Here is a 14,807-nt window from a genome sequence, read left to right as displayed (position 1 = left end):
TCTGGCTTTCACATTGTGACGACCATGTTGGATCCACTGTCAATGACTACTTTTTTTCAAATTAACCGGGCGGGATGTTAAGTCTCCACAACAACTCCTCCATCCATGACACGAGGGAGTACGGCTCTCCTCACGTTCAATCTTTTGGCGATGACACGGCGAGACACTCCAGGATACTCCTCTGGTCCACACATCAGCGGTGAGTGTGAGGTTGAACTCTTGACACCTCTGTTGGCCCATGTGGGAGATTGCTGTAACCTCATTGCAGGCTGCCTGCTTTATTTTGAAACTCTGCTCATGTCAACATCACTGGGTCACAGTCCAACCTGTATCTCATATTTGCAAAAATCTAATCAACCACTCAACAAATGAAGAGTCGTAATCGACATATTTATTCAGAGCGATTGTCAAGAATACTGGATCCTATAAAACGGTGTAAATGTTGCCTCTACTGTTATACATCGTAGATTCAGGCCAACATGCAACAAGGCACCCAATGCTATATATTAAAAAAAAAGAAAAAAAAGAAACAGAAGAAATAAACATTATACTTTTGAAATTATAACCATTCATTACATCACTTATTATGGCATTCAAAATTTAAGTCAAGAAAAACATCTTATACACATGATAAAAGGTGAGTCAGTTTCATTATTGGCATGATTGCAAACTGTGAAATATCGTGTTTGGATCTGTACGTTTCCGGAACACGAGGTCCATTTTAAACACCCAGGCTGCCATTTGGAGAATAACCTGATTAATACCATACTGGAAGGAGATTCACTGTCTCTTGAAATAATGACTGATGTTCTGACTTCCCACCTGAAAAAACAAAATAAACCGTATGGAAACAAATTCAAGGCCTGTAAACGATCAAACTAGAGTCCTCCAGGTCGTAATCGGATAAGAGAGGTGCTGGAAGCAGAGTTCATCTGATGTGATGACTCAGGTCCGATCTGTGTCTCCAGTGTGGGACGATGTGGCCTGACCCTTCTGCGAAGTGTCGAGGGCCAGCTGCATGGACCAAATGCTCAGAGGCCGCATGTAGGCCAGAGAGCGGAAGATGCCCTTCTCACAGTAAGCTTCAGGAGTCTGGAAGGCCATGCCCAGCCTCTCCCACACCGTCCGGTAGCAGCCCTCCGCTGTACGCATGCCCTCCTCCCGCATGCCCTGGGAAAACAAAAAGAAAAGCTGCTTTAATCCATCAGCCACAACTCAATGACCATTGATGTGTGGAGTAAATAACACAACTGTAAATGGACTATTATCTTTGTCCCAGTATACATGCACAGAAGTGCAATTGAGGTTTTTTTTCATATATTCTGCAGTGGTCAGTATCAATCAAACGTGGTCCACTGAAGAAAAAGCAGTGAAGCAGGTTGGTTTGATCCCTCAGATGAGCTACTTGGAGCTTAAACTGCTGCAGAAATGTTTGTTCTGTGCTGCAGTCAAACGCAGGGACTGTAAATCTGTAAATAACGTGGTTATTGCAGTGGTGTGACAAAAGGACATCAACTTGGGCTATTAAAATTATTAATTAAATCAGGTTAGACATTCTAGGAGGGTCACTGTGAACGATCCAACACTACACAACACTGACTTATCAAGAAATCACTGAACAAGCAACCTCAGTGTTTGTTGACGACCTTTTCTCAAGCCTTTTGGATTCAGGGACGAGAGTCAGGAGGCAGTTATATTGGCACATCAAACGTTCCTGTCGTTTCCATATGCTCACCTCGTGGATCATCGTGGCTGCCAGGCCGTACACCACCCCGATCCACACCTCGTCCGACTGGACACTGGAGTGGTCGGGCACACCTTCAGGCCGCATGCCGTTGACTGCCCCCATCTGGCCTCCAGCGAAGCTCATTACATTCAAGTCAAAGACGGACTTCAGTGCACTTTGGATCTTTTCTTTTGGGAAAGCCTGCAGGAAGAAGGAGAGCCATTCTGAGACCACAAAACTCAAGACGATCGCCGAGTCTGAATGGAAGACGATTGCTGTCGTGACTTTTTGAAGTCCTGCAGTTACACATATCTATTTTAATCAGTTTGTCTTGTGATCAACGCCTTCGGCTGTGAACCAAAAGGCTGGTGGATTGGAGCCAGGGACCGGTAGGTTTGTGCTAATTCCACCGAGTTAATCATTAACATTAAAGCTGATAGTGCAGGTGAATATATAACTTCAAATCAAACAAAGCAAAATAGATAATTACCCTGGAATTGACAACCAAGGAGTAACTACACGCTATTGTGTCGTATGGTTCGTACTTTAACAGCTTCTCCTTTGAATCACTTGCCTGGTATTCTCCCTCTCCCAGTCCAGATGCCTTCAGGAACCAGTGACCAGCACACTGGTCAGACATGACAGTGTTTGAAAGGCTTCTCCCACTGCTGTCATAGTTGTAGTACTTCCCTGTAAAAAAATGGCGAGGGATAAAGTCAGAACCATGTCAAACCATGAATAACATTTAACTAAGTGAAGGTTGTTTTTGTACACGCTGAAGAAGGTGCAAGTGAATGACGTTACCGTTCCACAGCAGTTTATCGAAGGCAGCACTGCCCCTGTCCAAGAGGTCCTTGTAACGCTGGTAATCCTCCTCGCTGTCCACCAGTCTGGCCATTTTACACATCATGCACAAGGACGCCAGCCAAAGCCCACCACAGTACGCACTGCAAGGTACACATTTTAACATGTATGCGATAAGAGATTTGGTTTGTTTCCAAGTTCTTGTCTAATAGTTTTTCTTTGTGTTTTTGGTCGTTTCAGGTGCCATCTCTCTCTCTCTCTCTCTCTCTCTCTCTCTCTCTCTCTCTCTCTCTCTCTCTCTCTCGCTCTCTGAACTCTCACCTTGGTCCAGTCACTGTCCATCCATCATAGGTCTGGTCAGCATATCCAGAGTTCTCGATGAGACCGTCGCCGTCCAGGTCGAACTTGATCTCGGACGCCATCACCGCCTGAACAAGCCCCAACAAAAAGGTGACAACTTTTATATCTGGAGACGCTCACATCTTGAATTCTGTGTATCTGAGACAGTTTAATACATTTTACCTTACAAATAGGCCACATGTCCTGCAGGTACTGACGGTCCTGGGTAAGGTGGAAGTCCCTGTAAACCTGCAGCACGAACTTCAGGTTCAGATCCTTCCAGTCAGCAGTGTCGTGGATGAGATAGGCATTCAGCCTCAGCCACGGCTCATCGTCTGTAGGAATAATTTGGGATACGTTGCTGAAAAAAAAAACCTCCAAGATAAATCGGCAACATGTAAAATAAATGATTGCTGTTCTTTTACCTGGATCTCCAATGTCATGAGGCACCACATTTTTGGTCTTGAGAGGAGAGTAACGTCCGTTCATCAGATGGAGCCGCTCGGTCAGGTTTTCCTGAACCACGGTACCAGCTGAAAAGAGACGGCTTTTTATTCGACTGTGGTTTTTTTTTTTTTTCAAGTGTAGGACGGAAGTCCCCTGGTGGAAGCATCTGGAGATCGAGGGGCTTTCCTTTCCTGAGCTTTTTCCCTTTTTTATTTTAATCTTTGAGGGGAAAATAGTCATAAATGAGAAGAAATTGTATGTAAAACTTTCAATTACATTTGTAAAATATACTTTTATCGAGCTGAATTTATTTCAACCTGAAGAATTAGAGTTACAGGTATCACAGATGCAGACTATCAAGCCCAGTGGAGGTGAGTTGAGGGGCTTTTTCTCCCACATAATAAAAACCCTGGTCTAAATTCATAATACAGCATCGTCACTTTACTCACCAATGTCGTATTGCACACTCAGGGCAAGTTTGGGCCAGAGCATAATGAGGGCGAAGGATGCGTAGAAGTGCACGTCGTATGTGTTGTACATCCTGTACTCCTGACCTGGAAAACGGGTTAACGTGCGTTATCAATCTGCCGTGTGAGAGCATAAACAGATCTTTCTTTCAGTTCCTAAACAATGAAGATTTGTGAAAACGCAGACATGACTTTTGAGTTTTCTCATAAAAATAAGATTTGTTTAGAGTCGTATTATAAACGACAAAACAACGGGAAAAACATTTATAAACAAACACACGCTTGAGTGCACATGCATACTTGCACAAAAAAAAAGGTAATAAATCAAAAGTAGATTAATTCCGCTTTGACTGGCAAACGTTTTGGAAACATTTTTCCAACAGACTTTTTGAGTACGTGCTCCCATTTTAACGAAAATTCCATCCGCCTTGAATAACAGATATTTCAGTTTTTTTAGATTTTTGCAGAAACAGTTTGACAAATCATTAATAGAAGTCAAAGCACATTAATCCTGAATATGTCGCATGTTTCTATGTGCTTTTTGTGTACGTGCTCCCAACAGCAGAGGACTAGTTATGCATTGTGAATACGCACTTTGCCTCTTAAAGAGACAGGCACACAGAATTAAATTAGACGGGGAGACCAACACAGATCTGAAAAGGTTGGACGCAACGGTACATTTTTAACTCACGGTATAATATAAATATTAAAACGGCCTCATGATCCGTGCCTACCTTCCAGGTAGGCAAAGCGGCCGTACTCCTTGATGACGTCCGGCTGAGCGGGCAGACCGCCGTCCTCGCTGCGCAGCCCGCCGCTGACGTCGGCGTCCTCCAGGAGCTCCGTCCACACGGTGCCTCCGTCAGTCACGAAGTACAGCTCGTTGAACAGAGCAGACTTGTACCAGGAGGGCAGAGAACTGCGACACACGGGAGAACAAGCGTGAACTGGGTTTACCTGCAGAGTGAACGCACGTGGTCCGTCCTGCGCCATGACGCTCTCAGAGCCGTGACCTACCCGTCTTGCAGTATGGGACTCTGCCACTCGTCGATCCTCCGCTCCCACTGTGTGTAGTGTGTCAGTGCGTAGTGACTGAGCGAGGGTGAGGAGTCGCCTTTGCTCCCAAAGTATCGAGTGTATCTCCTGCAAAGAGAAAAGAAAACACCGAAAGGTTTAATTTGATAGATTCCACCAGTTTGGCTCCATCTATTGTTTTTCCCCATTAGTATTATCCTTTTAGGAGCTTTGGTAAAAGAAGAGGCTGTCATTCTATGTTAGGACAGATCAGTTGAGACGTCTACTTTCATTTCTTCTTCTTCTCCTCATACGCTGCATGTACCTGCTGTGTTCTCTCTCACGAGACCCAAAGGTGATTCCTGGCATGTCCCAGGCCAGACAGAACTCCAGGCTGTTGTGGCCCTGAGCCGCTACCGAGCAGCCCACCGCCAACGCAGCCGCCACCTTCTCTCCCTTCGGCGTGGGAGGGCTGGATCCTGCAGGGGGACGAGAGAAATGGAGAAATAAATGGGATGGAATAGAAATTCTCAACAGCGTTGCTCCACACAGTAAAAACACTGAGACAACATTAAACAACTCAGTGTTGTCAAATGTTGTGCAAAACGGTTCCACCTCTGGACGTTTGACCTTTCATGACTTTAATCATGAACCAAGTTCAAGTCAGTCGGTTTAAAGGCTTGTGATTGTATTTGCCCTTTGCCTCAAATTGGTTTAGATCTATTTGTATAATCTTTAAAAGCAGGAAACCACCTGCCAAGTCACTCAGCTGTAGCGTCCCCTCCATGTCTGCCGAGTCGACGTGTAATGTGAGTTTTAGTGTGTTTATTGTGTCCTCGCACCCGGTGGACACGGTCGAGATAAGAGCCATCGCTCAACCGTGTACACAGAAGTCCTGAGAGAATTCCAGTTTTTAAAGCAGAAGTGATATAAGAGCCGTCTCCTTTAAGGCAAGGTAGATTTATTCATATAGCAACATTCAGCCCATCAGACAATCCCCCTCACTGTCCACTTTTAAAACTAATCTTAAAACCCACTTTTATTCCTTGGCTTTTAACCATGTTTGAGACTCTGTCCCTGGTTTTATTGTTGCCAATCTATTGTTTGTTTATTGTATTTCACTGTTTTTACTCTTTACTGTACTTTTTTATTTTACTCTTTTATTGGAAAGCACTTTGGCCTCAGCCACAACTGTTTTAAAGTGCTGTATAAATAAAGCTGACTTGACTTGACTTCAGACACAAAGAGATTCAGAAAAGCATAATATAAAGCACAAGAAAATAAGCAAATGTATTATTTATTGGAGAGCCTGTGTAAATAGTAGTGTTTGAAGTCTTGATTTAAAAGAAGAGAAAGTGTGTCAGCAGGAGGTTTGTTTCACAGGTGAGAAGCGTAGGAACTCAGGTAACTGAAGAACCCAGTTTATTCTTTCAAGACGGCTGCTTGAGGCTCCTTAAGAGAGACTTTTAAAAGTGTCTTAATTAATAGATTTGTTTATTTTAAATGCTGCTGTGCAGCTTGATCTGGTTTGCTACATTTTTCTTGCTCTTGTAGTGAAATACTGCAGTAATAAGGTTATTTTCTGTGTTACTGTAGCAGCATTCTGTTGTCATACGCTGACTCCTAGTGGTCATAAATGGTATGTACCAATAGATTTTGATCTACAGGTCACACGACCAGTCAAACAACTTAAAAAACAGGTGAGTTTGGAAGTTAGGAGGTATAATAATGAGGCCTATAAAGGGTGAATGTATTTTGTTGCGTCTCTTGTGGAATGTCCACAGTTAGTTTTGAATCACTGACCTGTGGGAGAGTCCAGCCGGCCGTCAGTGAGGAGGTCGCTCCATAGTCCACTGCAGGTTCCCTTTGGCGTGAACGCCGTCTGGTGACTGACCTCCCTGTCCGCCTGGTAAAATGCACAAACACACACACACGTTCAATCAACGTCCTCAGATTTCACCGTCTCCTCTCATAAATCAATCACCCGCCTTGAGAACCAGACCAAACCTGCTCTCGGGCGGCGATGCACAGGGTGTACGGGTTCACTGTGGTGCAGTGGTGCAACAGGACCCCCGACACCGCCTCCCCGTCCTTCTCCAGGTGGAACGGCTCGTTCCAGTGGCCGCCGCTCTTGTCGTCTTTCCTCCCCGACCCGTTAACCATTGTAAACATTATGGAGACGTCCAGAGCGTAGTCGTTCCGGTTCTCTATGTCCCACACGAAAACCGCCACTGGGAGACTCGAGTCCTGAAAGACAGAAAGTATTAAATGGTTGACTTTACCTTCTGGGTTGTACTTAATGTCACAACATTAAGCCTTTATCGCACAAGTGACACTATTCCTGTGTGAATCAACCTGCATCTTGAGCAGAGACTGTGGCCGTCAGTAATGTAAAGACTTTTATGTTAATGGAAGCAATTTGTCTCATTTAGAGTTTTTCTAATGTAGAGAGTGAAATATGGACAAGTTTGTTGTTTTCAACAGGTTTACTCACATTAATGGCACATAAACAAAGTTTATTTACACTTTAAATATCCTCAAATCACAATGTGTGACTGACATTTTGCCCGACGAATGAGAATTTTTTTTTTATTCATCTCCGAGGGGCAGTTAGGCACATTTAAAAAAAAAAAAAAAAAAAAAAGAGTTAGAGAAGCAGCAGATTATAAACAGTGTCAGTCCTGCTGCCAGTAACGGTATGAGTAGTTGCTGCGGAGGTAGTGAAGGCAGAATTGTCTGTATAAAACTAATATTATTAGTTAATATTATGTAATATTGCAAAATGTAAAGTAGACGTGAAAGTAAAATTGCACATGAGGAGGTTGTAATAGTCATTTTGGCCCCATAGAGTTGAGGAGAACGGCACTGGGGACGAAGTTTAAGCTCTAAATTTAAACAATGTGTAACAAGGCGGATACAACAGAACTGCACAGTTGCAGTCCATCGAGTCAGAGGTGACAATGACATTATTATCCTGCAGGTCGTGTCGCCACAGAAAACCAAGAACAGAGTCATTGTTCTGCAGAAGGGACAGTTTGGTGTGGAAGTTAATGGACATTGATTCAGCTGGAAGCTGTTTTGTTGCTCTGGTCTGGACGGCGTCGCCATTTTCTGCTGGATTTGTTTTAAGCAGCTGAATGTTATCAGGCTGTCTCTAAACCCCCCCTCCCCCCTCCCCCACAGTTACCTGGTAGTCGTGAGGGATGACGGGGGAGACCTGTCTGCAGGTCAGAGTGACGTTCTGCCCCGGCAGGTGGTAAACGGTCCAGGCCCGGGGGTACAGGGCGTGGTAGAAGGCGTACTCGCCGCAGTAGCCCCAGTTCCAGCTCTGCATCGTCGGCGGGCGCTCCACAGAAAGCACCTGCTGGTAAACCGTCTGTCCTCCGCGGCGCAAACAAACCGTGAACTGGGAGGAACCAGAGAAGAGAGGAGAAAGAAGATCTTTTATTTTTTAATTTTGTTTTGTTAGGTTTACTTGAACGTCCCCTCAGCTTTTATCTGGAGCTTTAAATAAAGAAAACAAAAGGAATCGTGACAATCACAATAAAAGGGGAAGGTCCCCCCCCCCCCCAGAACAGAAGAGTCACACCCCTTCCTGGAAACACACAATAGGCTGTGGGTTGTTTGAAGGTTTCACTTCTCTTTACGACTGACCAGAAACTTTCAGCTGGCAGATGAGTTAATCTAATTTAAAAAAAATGTGATTAATCAGGATGGTGGATTAATCCACGTCCACGTCGACAACCCAAGCGACGACCCAGGAGTCCCGTCAATGTGTACCTGGTTGGCTGTGACAGTTTTGTAGGTGTACATCCCGGGGTGAAGCTGCCACCGGCAGAACTCCCCCCTCCAGCCCCGGGTGATGGTGCCTCCCCCGATGCCACCCAGCGGTACGCCTGCAGGTCAGAGGCAACACGGGCAAACAACAAATGTTAAGAGAAACCGAAACGTAAATTAAAATAGACATTGTGCCTCGAGCTGAAAGAAATCCAACCCAACACCTCAGAAAGAACTAGAAAGATCTATTTTCCTGTAGAAATCGATTTCAGCCTAAAAAACGTTTCATCATGTTGAACGTTTTAATCCTTCCAGATAGTTTAATGAGTCCTTGAAAAATCATGTAAAAATTTCATGTAACATTTTATTTATTTTTTATTATAAATATGTCAAGGATTAGCAAAATAATGGCATTAATTGATTATTAGTTTTCGTGAAGCGTCAGATTTAATATTTAGCACCCTCTTGTGGCATTAAGCCCCATTAAAACCACATTTTTAAATCCCAATTTAAAATCCGTAACGTTAAAGGGGTCATATTATTATTCGGCGTTTCAACACTTTCACATGGTCTCGTTGGTCATATTCAAAGTTTCCAGCTCCCCCCCCCCCCCCCCCCCCCCATTTGAATATCGGATGATAGGAGCTGCATTCAGAATGTGAACGCCGGCTCCGCTGTGGGCTCGGCCTGAACTCACCGTATATTTGACGTAGTGGTTGAGCGCCGAACATGTCAATGAAAGGCGCCTTCTTCTCCACCTGGGTCTTCTTGTACCACCACTTCAGATACCTGCGTGAACACAGTCCTGATTACCTCCCCGAAAGTCAAACACACCAGGAATGCAGGCGAGGAAAACATATCGACACTACGGCTGCACTCTGGGGTCGCACGTTAAAGGTGATCGATGGGTGAACGAAGGTTTTGTAATGACTCAACAGCTCCATTCATCCTATGTGTGCCGTTTGCACACATGCAGAGAGGAAAAAGGGGGAAATTGTTGCAGCTGCATAAAGGAAGTCAGAGTGAAAAAAAAAACCCTCCCCATAACTACTGAATGATCTCATCTTCCAGGTAGCAGCGTCAAAGATGTCCAACAGAAATAATGCCTTGCTTACGTAACGTTCGTATCAGAAAAGTTGTGTTTTGACAAGATTTTCAAAAACTTTAAGCGCGGTTGCCGTGGAAACGGACACCCAAACTGCAATGAAAGTTTTGTATTTTTTTTGAAAGATAGACAGGTAGACAGGGTTTAAAAGAAGAGAGCTTTAAACTGGTTCAATAAAATAAGTTTTTAATTAAAACTACATTCAGATAATGTTAGAAAAACCGGAAACATAAAATATATAGAAAAATAACGAAGGCAAAAACCTGATTGAATTGACTCCGCAGGACATATATAAAATAAATTAAATCTAAATTGTTAAGATGTATAACCAATACTTTTTTTTATATATTTCTGGAAAACACAAGACGAAAAATGAAAAAACAAGCATTGACATAAATAAAATCAAACTAAAACAAAATGTGAAAACAAATTTAAAAAATGGTTAAAATTGTCTAATCGGTAAAAGAGCTGATAAAATACAAAAATACTTTGAAATAAATGTGATTCTAATAAAGTTAATTTGATTGACAAAATTATATGTTGTCAGTTATTTCAACCTTTATGAGAGCGCATATTAAAAGTGCACTTGTAACATTTGCTCTCTGCCCTTATAAAAAGAAAAAACACATTTACTTGTAATATATATATATATAAATATATATATATATATTTCTATGGTTTGCTTTGCACCTTTTATGTGTTTATGGTTGTAAACGACATTACAGGTTGTCCTCAACAGGCCGGAGCCAACTGTCTGGCCTGCGACAAACAGTAAGGCAATCTAAAAAACTACAACAATAGCACTAATTAGTTTATTTATATGGCAGCTTTTATACTTCAAATACAACAGAGCGCAATTAAAAACAATAAGTGGATGAAATGAGAAACTAAAGCAGCACTGGAACAATTATGGAATTTAAAAAGTCACGGACTGTAAATCTCTCCTGTATTTCTGTCTCTCTTAGTGTGTAAATAATTAGATGGTTGGTTTTGCACTTTTTTTTTTTCCAAGAGCATTTTTTTATGTGACCCTCAACACAAGTTTTTAAAACCACAGGCTTAAATTCTTACTACAACTACCTTGACTACCACTACTCATAATAACAACAATAATAACGTCTCCAATTAAAACAACTTTTACTGACATCGTGCAAAACCCCCGCGGCTGTCCCGGCCCTGGGTTTGGCTGCTGGTCAGATTTTGACCCTCGGGGAGGAAGGCTGGCAACCATCAGAGCCGACCACAGCTTTCAGCTTCCTGTCAAACTCTGTGAGACTGCTTCGCTGTTAAAAACGCTTCAAAACGTGCAGCTTCGGGTCGTATCCGCAGACCGGGAGCCTTCCAGCCAAGCTCCACAACAAGGAGATCCTGACGATAGTGCACAACCTGCCGCGGCTCCCAATAGCTTGTTCTCCTCGTCCTATTCACGTCTTCATGAATGCAGCTGCATTGTTGCGTCTCTGGAAGAGCTGCGCGCCACGGCGACGGTGTGCCCGTCCCGTCCCGTCCCGTCCCCGGACGCCGTCGTGTTGATGAGGCGCTGCAGGTTTTAACGCCGTCGTCAACACGCGCCGGCGAAGGAGAAAACAATCAAAATGCCACAAAACCAGTTTGAAACGAACCGTCACATCTGTGAAGGGCGTGGTGGACTTTTTCTTTTTCTTTCTTTTTCAGGTCGACTTATTTAAGCTTAACGCTCATTATGAGACGAGGTTCCTCGCCGACGGCGTCGCCTCTGCATAAAGATAAACGCTGCTTTCAAGCTGTAAACGCTGCTTTCTCATTAGCCGATTTGGTTAATTATCTGAAAGAAAGAAAAAAAAAACCCCGTAGTTTGTTTTTTTGTTTGCTGAATGATGTGCAAAAGTTACCGAATCATTTCTCTAACCGAGACAATCGACTGTATAATGAAAGTCTAAAAACAGCTTAACATAATGTACTAATAATGTTTGTTTACACGACAACGCTGCGCCAAGTCACTTGAAAACGGCTCTCAAGGTGGAACTTATTGAAAGTCCTACGACTCCGATGGAGCGTTTTCACTTGAGAAACTCATGTAAATGGGTCATTTATCACCTTCGACAACGAACGTTGGGGGAGAAGGTTGTGTTTTCGTCCGCGTGTATTTATTTATTTATTCATCCATTGGTTTGTATGTATGTCTGTGACCAACTTTTAGCAGAAGGTACTCACACGAATTGCGTGAACTTTTCAGGGATGATTTGTCATCATTAAAAGGACCAATCAATATGATTTGGAGATGTTAAAGGCGAACCGTTACTGAAAGTAGTTTAAAAAGAACCGAGATAAAATGTCGCATACAAAGCGGATGAGAGGCATCCAAGGAGATCAGCGTCAGTTGCCATGGAGACGCTCCCTGCTCAGTGTCCCACACGGTGATGTCGCTACCCGACCCAATTTAACTATGAGCTCACGGCTATCATGCCAGCTACGCTAACTCGCGTGGCGTTGACCAATGTCTGCGCTCTACCGAGTGTAGCTCTAGCTTTTGTCCTCTATTTACGCTCGTTCCGTCTCACTTCGTCGATCCTCTCAATTCATCGTTGTTTCAGAAAGTGTTGCCACTCTGTTGAGCCGCGATTGAAATAACAGTAAGAGCCGCCGGCTGCTGCTGCTACTTTACATCTCAGATGTCAGCAGGCAGTTTGGAAGACAAACAAAGATCTGTGTTAGATTAGAGTTTTGTTTTTTCCTTCCTCTCTCTCTACAGGCAGACGTTCAGCTTAGGAATAGAAGATTGTCAAACTGAAGAACTCTTGACACAGTGAATGATCCGTCTGGTTTACTGCCTTTGTTTGTGGGCGAGTTTGAAGTCAGGGGTGTAACTTATCTACAAGGTTAACCTGGATCTGCGATACGGCTCTATTGATGATAAATGAGACGAGCGCAGAACTCCATGGCAGCGGCACGATTCCGTTGTAAAACGAGTGATCTCCATGCTGTACGTAGAGTTGGACGACAGTCACGTGGCAGTACGGCTCTCAGGTGTACGACGGGTAACGTGACACTATAGGTTGAAGCCTCCCCGGGCGCTCCACCTCGGTCACATGTATACGGGTTGAATAGAGGGTTGCTGCGGTAAACGTCGACTCAAGCGCCAGAGGAAACGCCGCCTGTGCAGTTCACAGCTGACAATCCAGACTCAATGTGGCTTCGTGCACGAGCCGATCCCGGCTGGCCGTCGGTGAGGGCCGTCGATCCATTGTCAGAGGGCAAACAAACACACACACACACACACACAAACACACCGACAAGCAGTTTACAAATTAACCTCAGACGACGTGTTCGGACTGATCGAAGTAACGGAACAAAAGCCACGCCTTGTTGAGATCCCTATGCATTAAAAAGCTTTTCTCACACTGGGAGACGCCTTCGATTCTAAACTATCTGATTTACCAAAGCTTATTTTATGATTTCACTTATTAATATGACATTTACGTTAAATTCAGGTGATAGATTAATTGATGGTTTTACCCTCCATTCCTAAAAAAAACTAAATGAAATGCAATTATGTGAAAAGTACTTTTCCTGCCCCACCTAAAGCTCTCGGTATACCACCGGTCGAGGCCCACGCCACACTTTGAAACTACAGTTTAAGAGGATTATGCATTTCTTAAAGCTGATATAAGGAGCTTTTTATTGTCTGTCTGAAGCTGCACAAGTGACTCTTTAAATAAGACAAAGACATTGATCGGTCGGTGAATCCCAATGCATGGATGGATGGCGTGCATGTTGTGGTTGGCCTCACCTGATCCCAAGGCCGATGTGATCCAGGACGTTGGACAGCGAGACGTCCTTCGTCTGGAATGGCTTCCTCTTCTCCTTGAACTCGTGCGCCAGACAGATGCGCCAGCCGTCCTTGGGCACGCCGTATCCCGTCTCCTTGGGCACGTACCTGCTCATGAGGTCCGCCGTGGATTTCTCCCCCCAGTCCGAAGTCATGTCTGTGCAGTATCTCTAGGCAAGCCTCAAGCAGTGAACGTGGGTGTGTGTGTGTGTGTGTGTAGAATCAGTTTGTTGAGTCTTCACCATGGATGAGGTGGTTACAGTAGGTTTCACAAGGTCCAGTAAACTGCTATTCCAGTGAGATTGATAAGCTCCTCATGGTTGTGCAATAACCGACTAATCGCCCGGGTTGCAGGTTCCAGTGCCATTATTCAGATTTCACAGTTTTGCTCAGTATCCTCCTGCCTCCCCTCCCCCCCCAGGGGAGTCCTGGATCTGGATCTTCCACTTTCGACCTCTTTGGCCCCTCTGGCACGGATCCTGCTGGATGACAGCCCCAGGAAGTGTCTCAGATGCCGCAGTCTGGGAGCCAGGGAGCCTGCGATCAGAACAGAAATGGGATAATGTCTTGAGAAAACCCGGCGATCATTTTTCACCAGATTCAGCAGGGCCAAAATCCAGAAAGCATCTCTGTAACCGACTGAGCGGCAAGAAGGCTGACCTGCACAACAGCGCCTTGTCATATACAAACATTTACTGTTAAATAAGGACCGGGGTGCGTCTTTTTAAAGCAGCGAACACCAAACTATAAAGGAGATCATTGTTGAATACATACCGGAGCGACGCTGTCAACTGCCTGCAGCTCCAGTCCGACCTCTGGCTGGACCCCGTAGCTTCTGCTAGCTCGGCATTCGACGTGCACAATATAACCAGAGGGTTTAACTTCGCCCTCAGTGCGTCTGTCAGGCACCCACGTCTCCTCAGCTGCCCCACCAACTTCTTCTTTTCTATTACTTTGTCACATCCAAGCCTCGGTTAAACAAACTACTGTATTTATAGATGATAAATAATGAAATATGTGATTGTTGCTGCTGCAAAATTGAGTGACAATTGAAGGAATCTGGACCTTAGATGTGCCTGACAAACATGACGCTGGGATAACTTGTTTAAATAGAGACGCGAAAGCTGCTTGAGCTATACCATTTGGACTGTAAATGGGGGGATTGTGTTCATTTCGACAAGTTCTCCTCCGATCAGTTTACATCACTTGTGATAAGTAGACGTTTTATTCTATTTTTAGTTCAATGAGAACCGGTAATATTTAAAGTTTTTTATTATTTTCATGCTGTTTTATCTCGGGACGGCTGTCTGTTGCCATAGC

General features: G+C 44.1%; 1 protein-coding gene across 2 annotated transcripts; it reads right to left on the bottom strand.

Moving 5' to 3' along the window:
• Positions 1 to 367: 367 nt before the first annotated feature.
• On the bottom strand, positions 368 to 14,324 carry gba2 (glucosidase, beta (bile acid) 2). 2 transcript variants are annotated; one of them, XM_080485999.1, is made up of 18 exons: positions 14,262 to 14,324; positions 13,449 to 14,024; positions 9,272 to 9,363; positions 8,578 to 8,693; positions 7,985 to 8,203; positions 6,805 to 7,044; positions 6,601 to 6,703; positions 5,123 to 5,276; positions 4,801 to 4,926; positions 4,518 to 4,702; positions 3,766 to 3,870; positions 3,295 to 3,402; positions 3,053 to 3,204; positions 2,852 to 2,958; positions 2,531 to 2,673; positions 2,301 to 2,416; positions 1,736 to 1,927; positions 368 to 1,170 (listed from the first exon to the last, which is right to left on the bottom strand). In XM_080485999.1, the coding sequence occupies exons 2-18, from the start codon at positions 13,640 to 13,642 to the stop codon at positions 946 to 948; spliced, it is 2,577 nt and encodes an 858-aa protein (XP_080342125.1). In that variant the 5' UTR covers positions 13,643 to 14,024; positions 14,262 to 14,324; the 3' UTR covers positions 368 to 945. The 2 variants fall into 2 exon arrangements, with proteins under 2 accessions (XP_080342125.1, XP_080342126.1); XM_080486000.1 differs by lacking the exons at positions 13,449 to 14,024; positions 14,262 to 14,324 and adding an exon at positions 10,825 to 11,252.
• Between the last annotated feature and the right edge of the window lie 483 nt (positions 14,325 to 14,807).

The sequence above is a fragment of the Lipophrys pholis genome (assembly GCF_963383615.2).
Source record: "Lipophrys pholis genome assembly, chromosome: 18".
Lineage (NCBI taxonomy): Eukaryota > Metazoa > Chordata > Actinopteri > Blenniiformes > Blenniidae > Lipophrys > Lipophrys pholis.
The sequence above is the reverse complement of the archived record's forward strand: the minus strand, read 5'-3'. Positions and strand labels throughout refer to the sequence as shown.

Coding starts and splice junctions, on each gene's coding strand:
- gba2 (XM_080485999.1), bottom strand. CDS start 13,642: ATGACTTCGGACTGGGGGGAGAAATCCACGGCGGACCTCATGAGCAGG. Junction 6,704..6,804: donor GCATCGCCGCCCGAGAGCAG/GTTTGGTCTGGT, acceptor GCATTTTACCAG/GCGGACAGGGAGGTCAGTCA. Junction 2,417..2,530: donor CGATAAACTGCTGTGGAACG/GTAACGTCATTC, acceptor ATTTTTTTACAG/GGAAGTACTACAACTATGAC.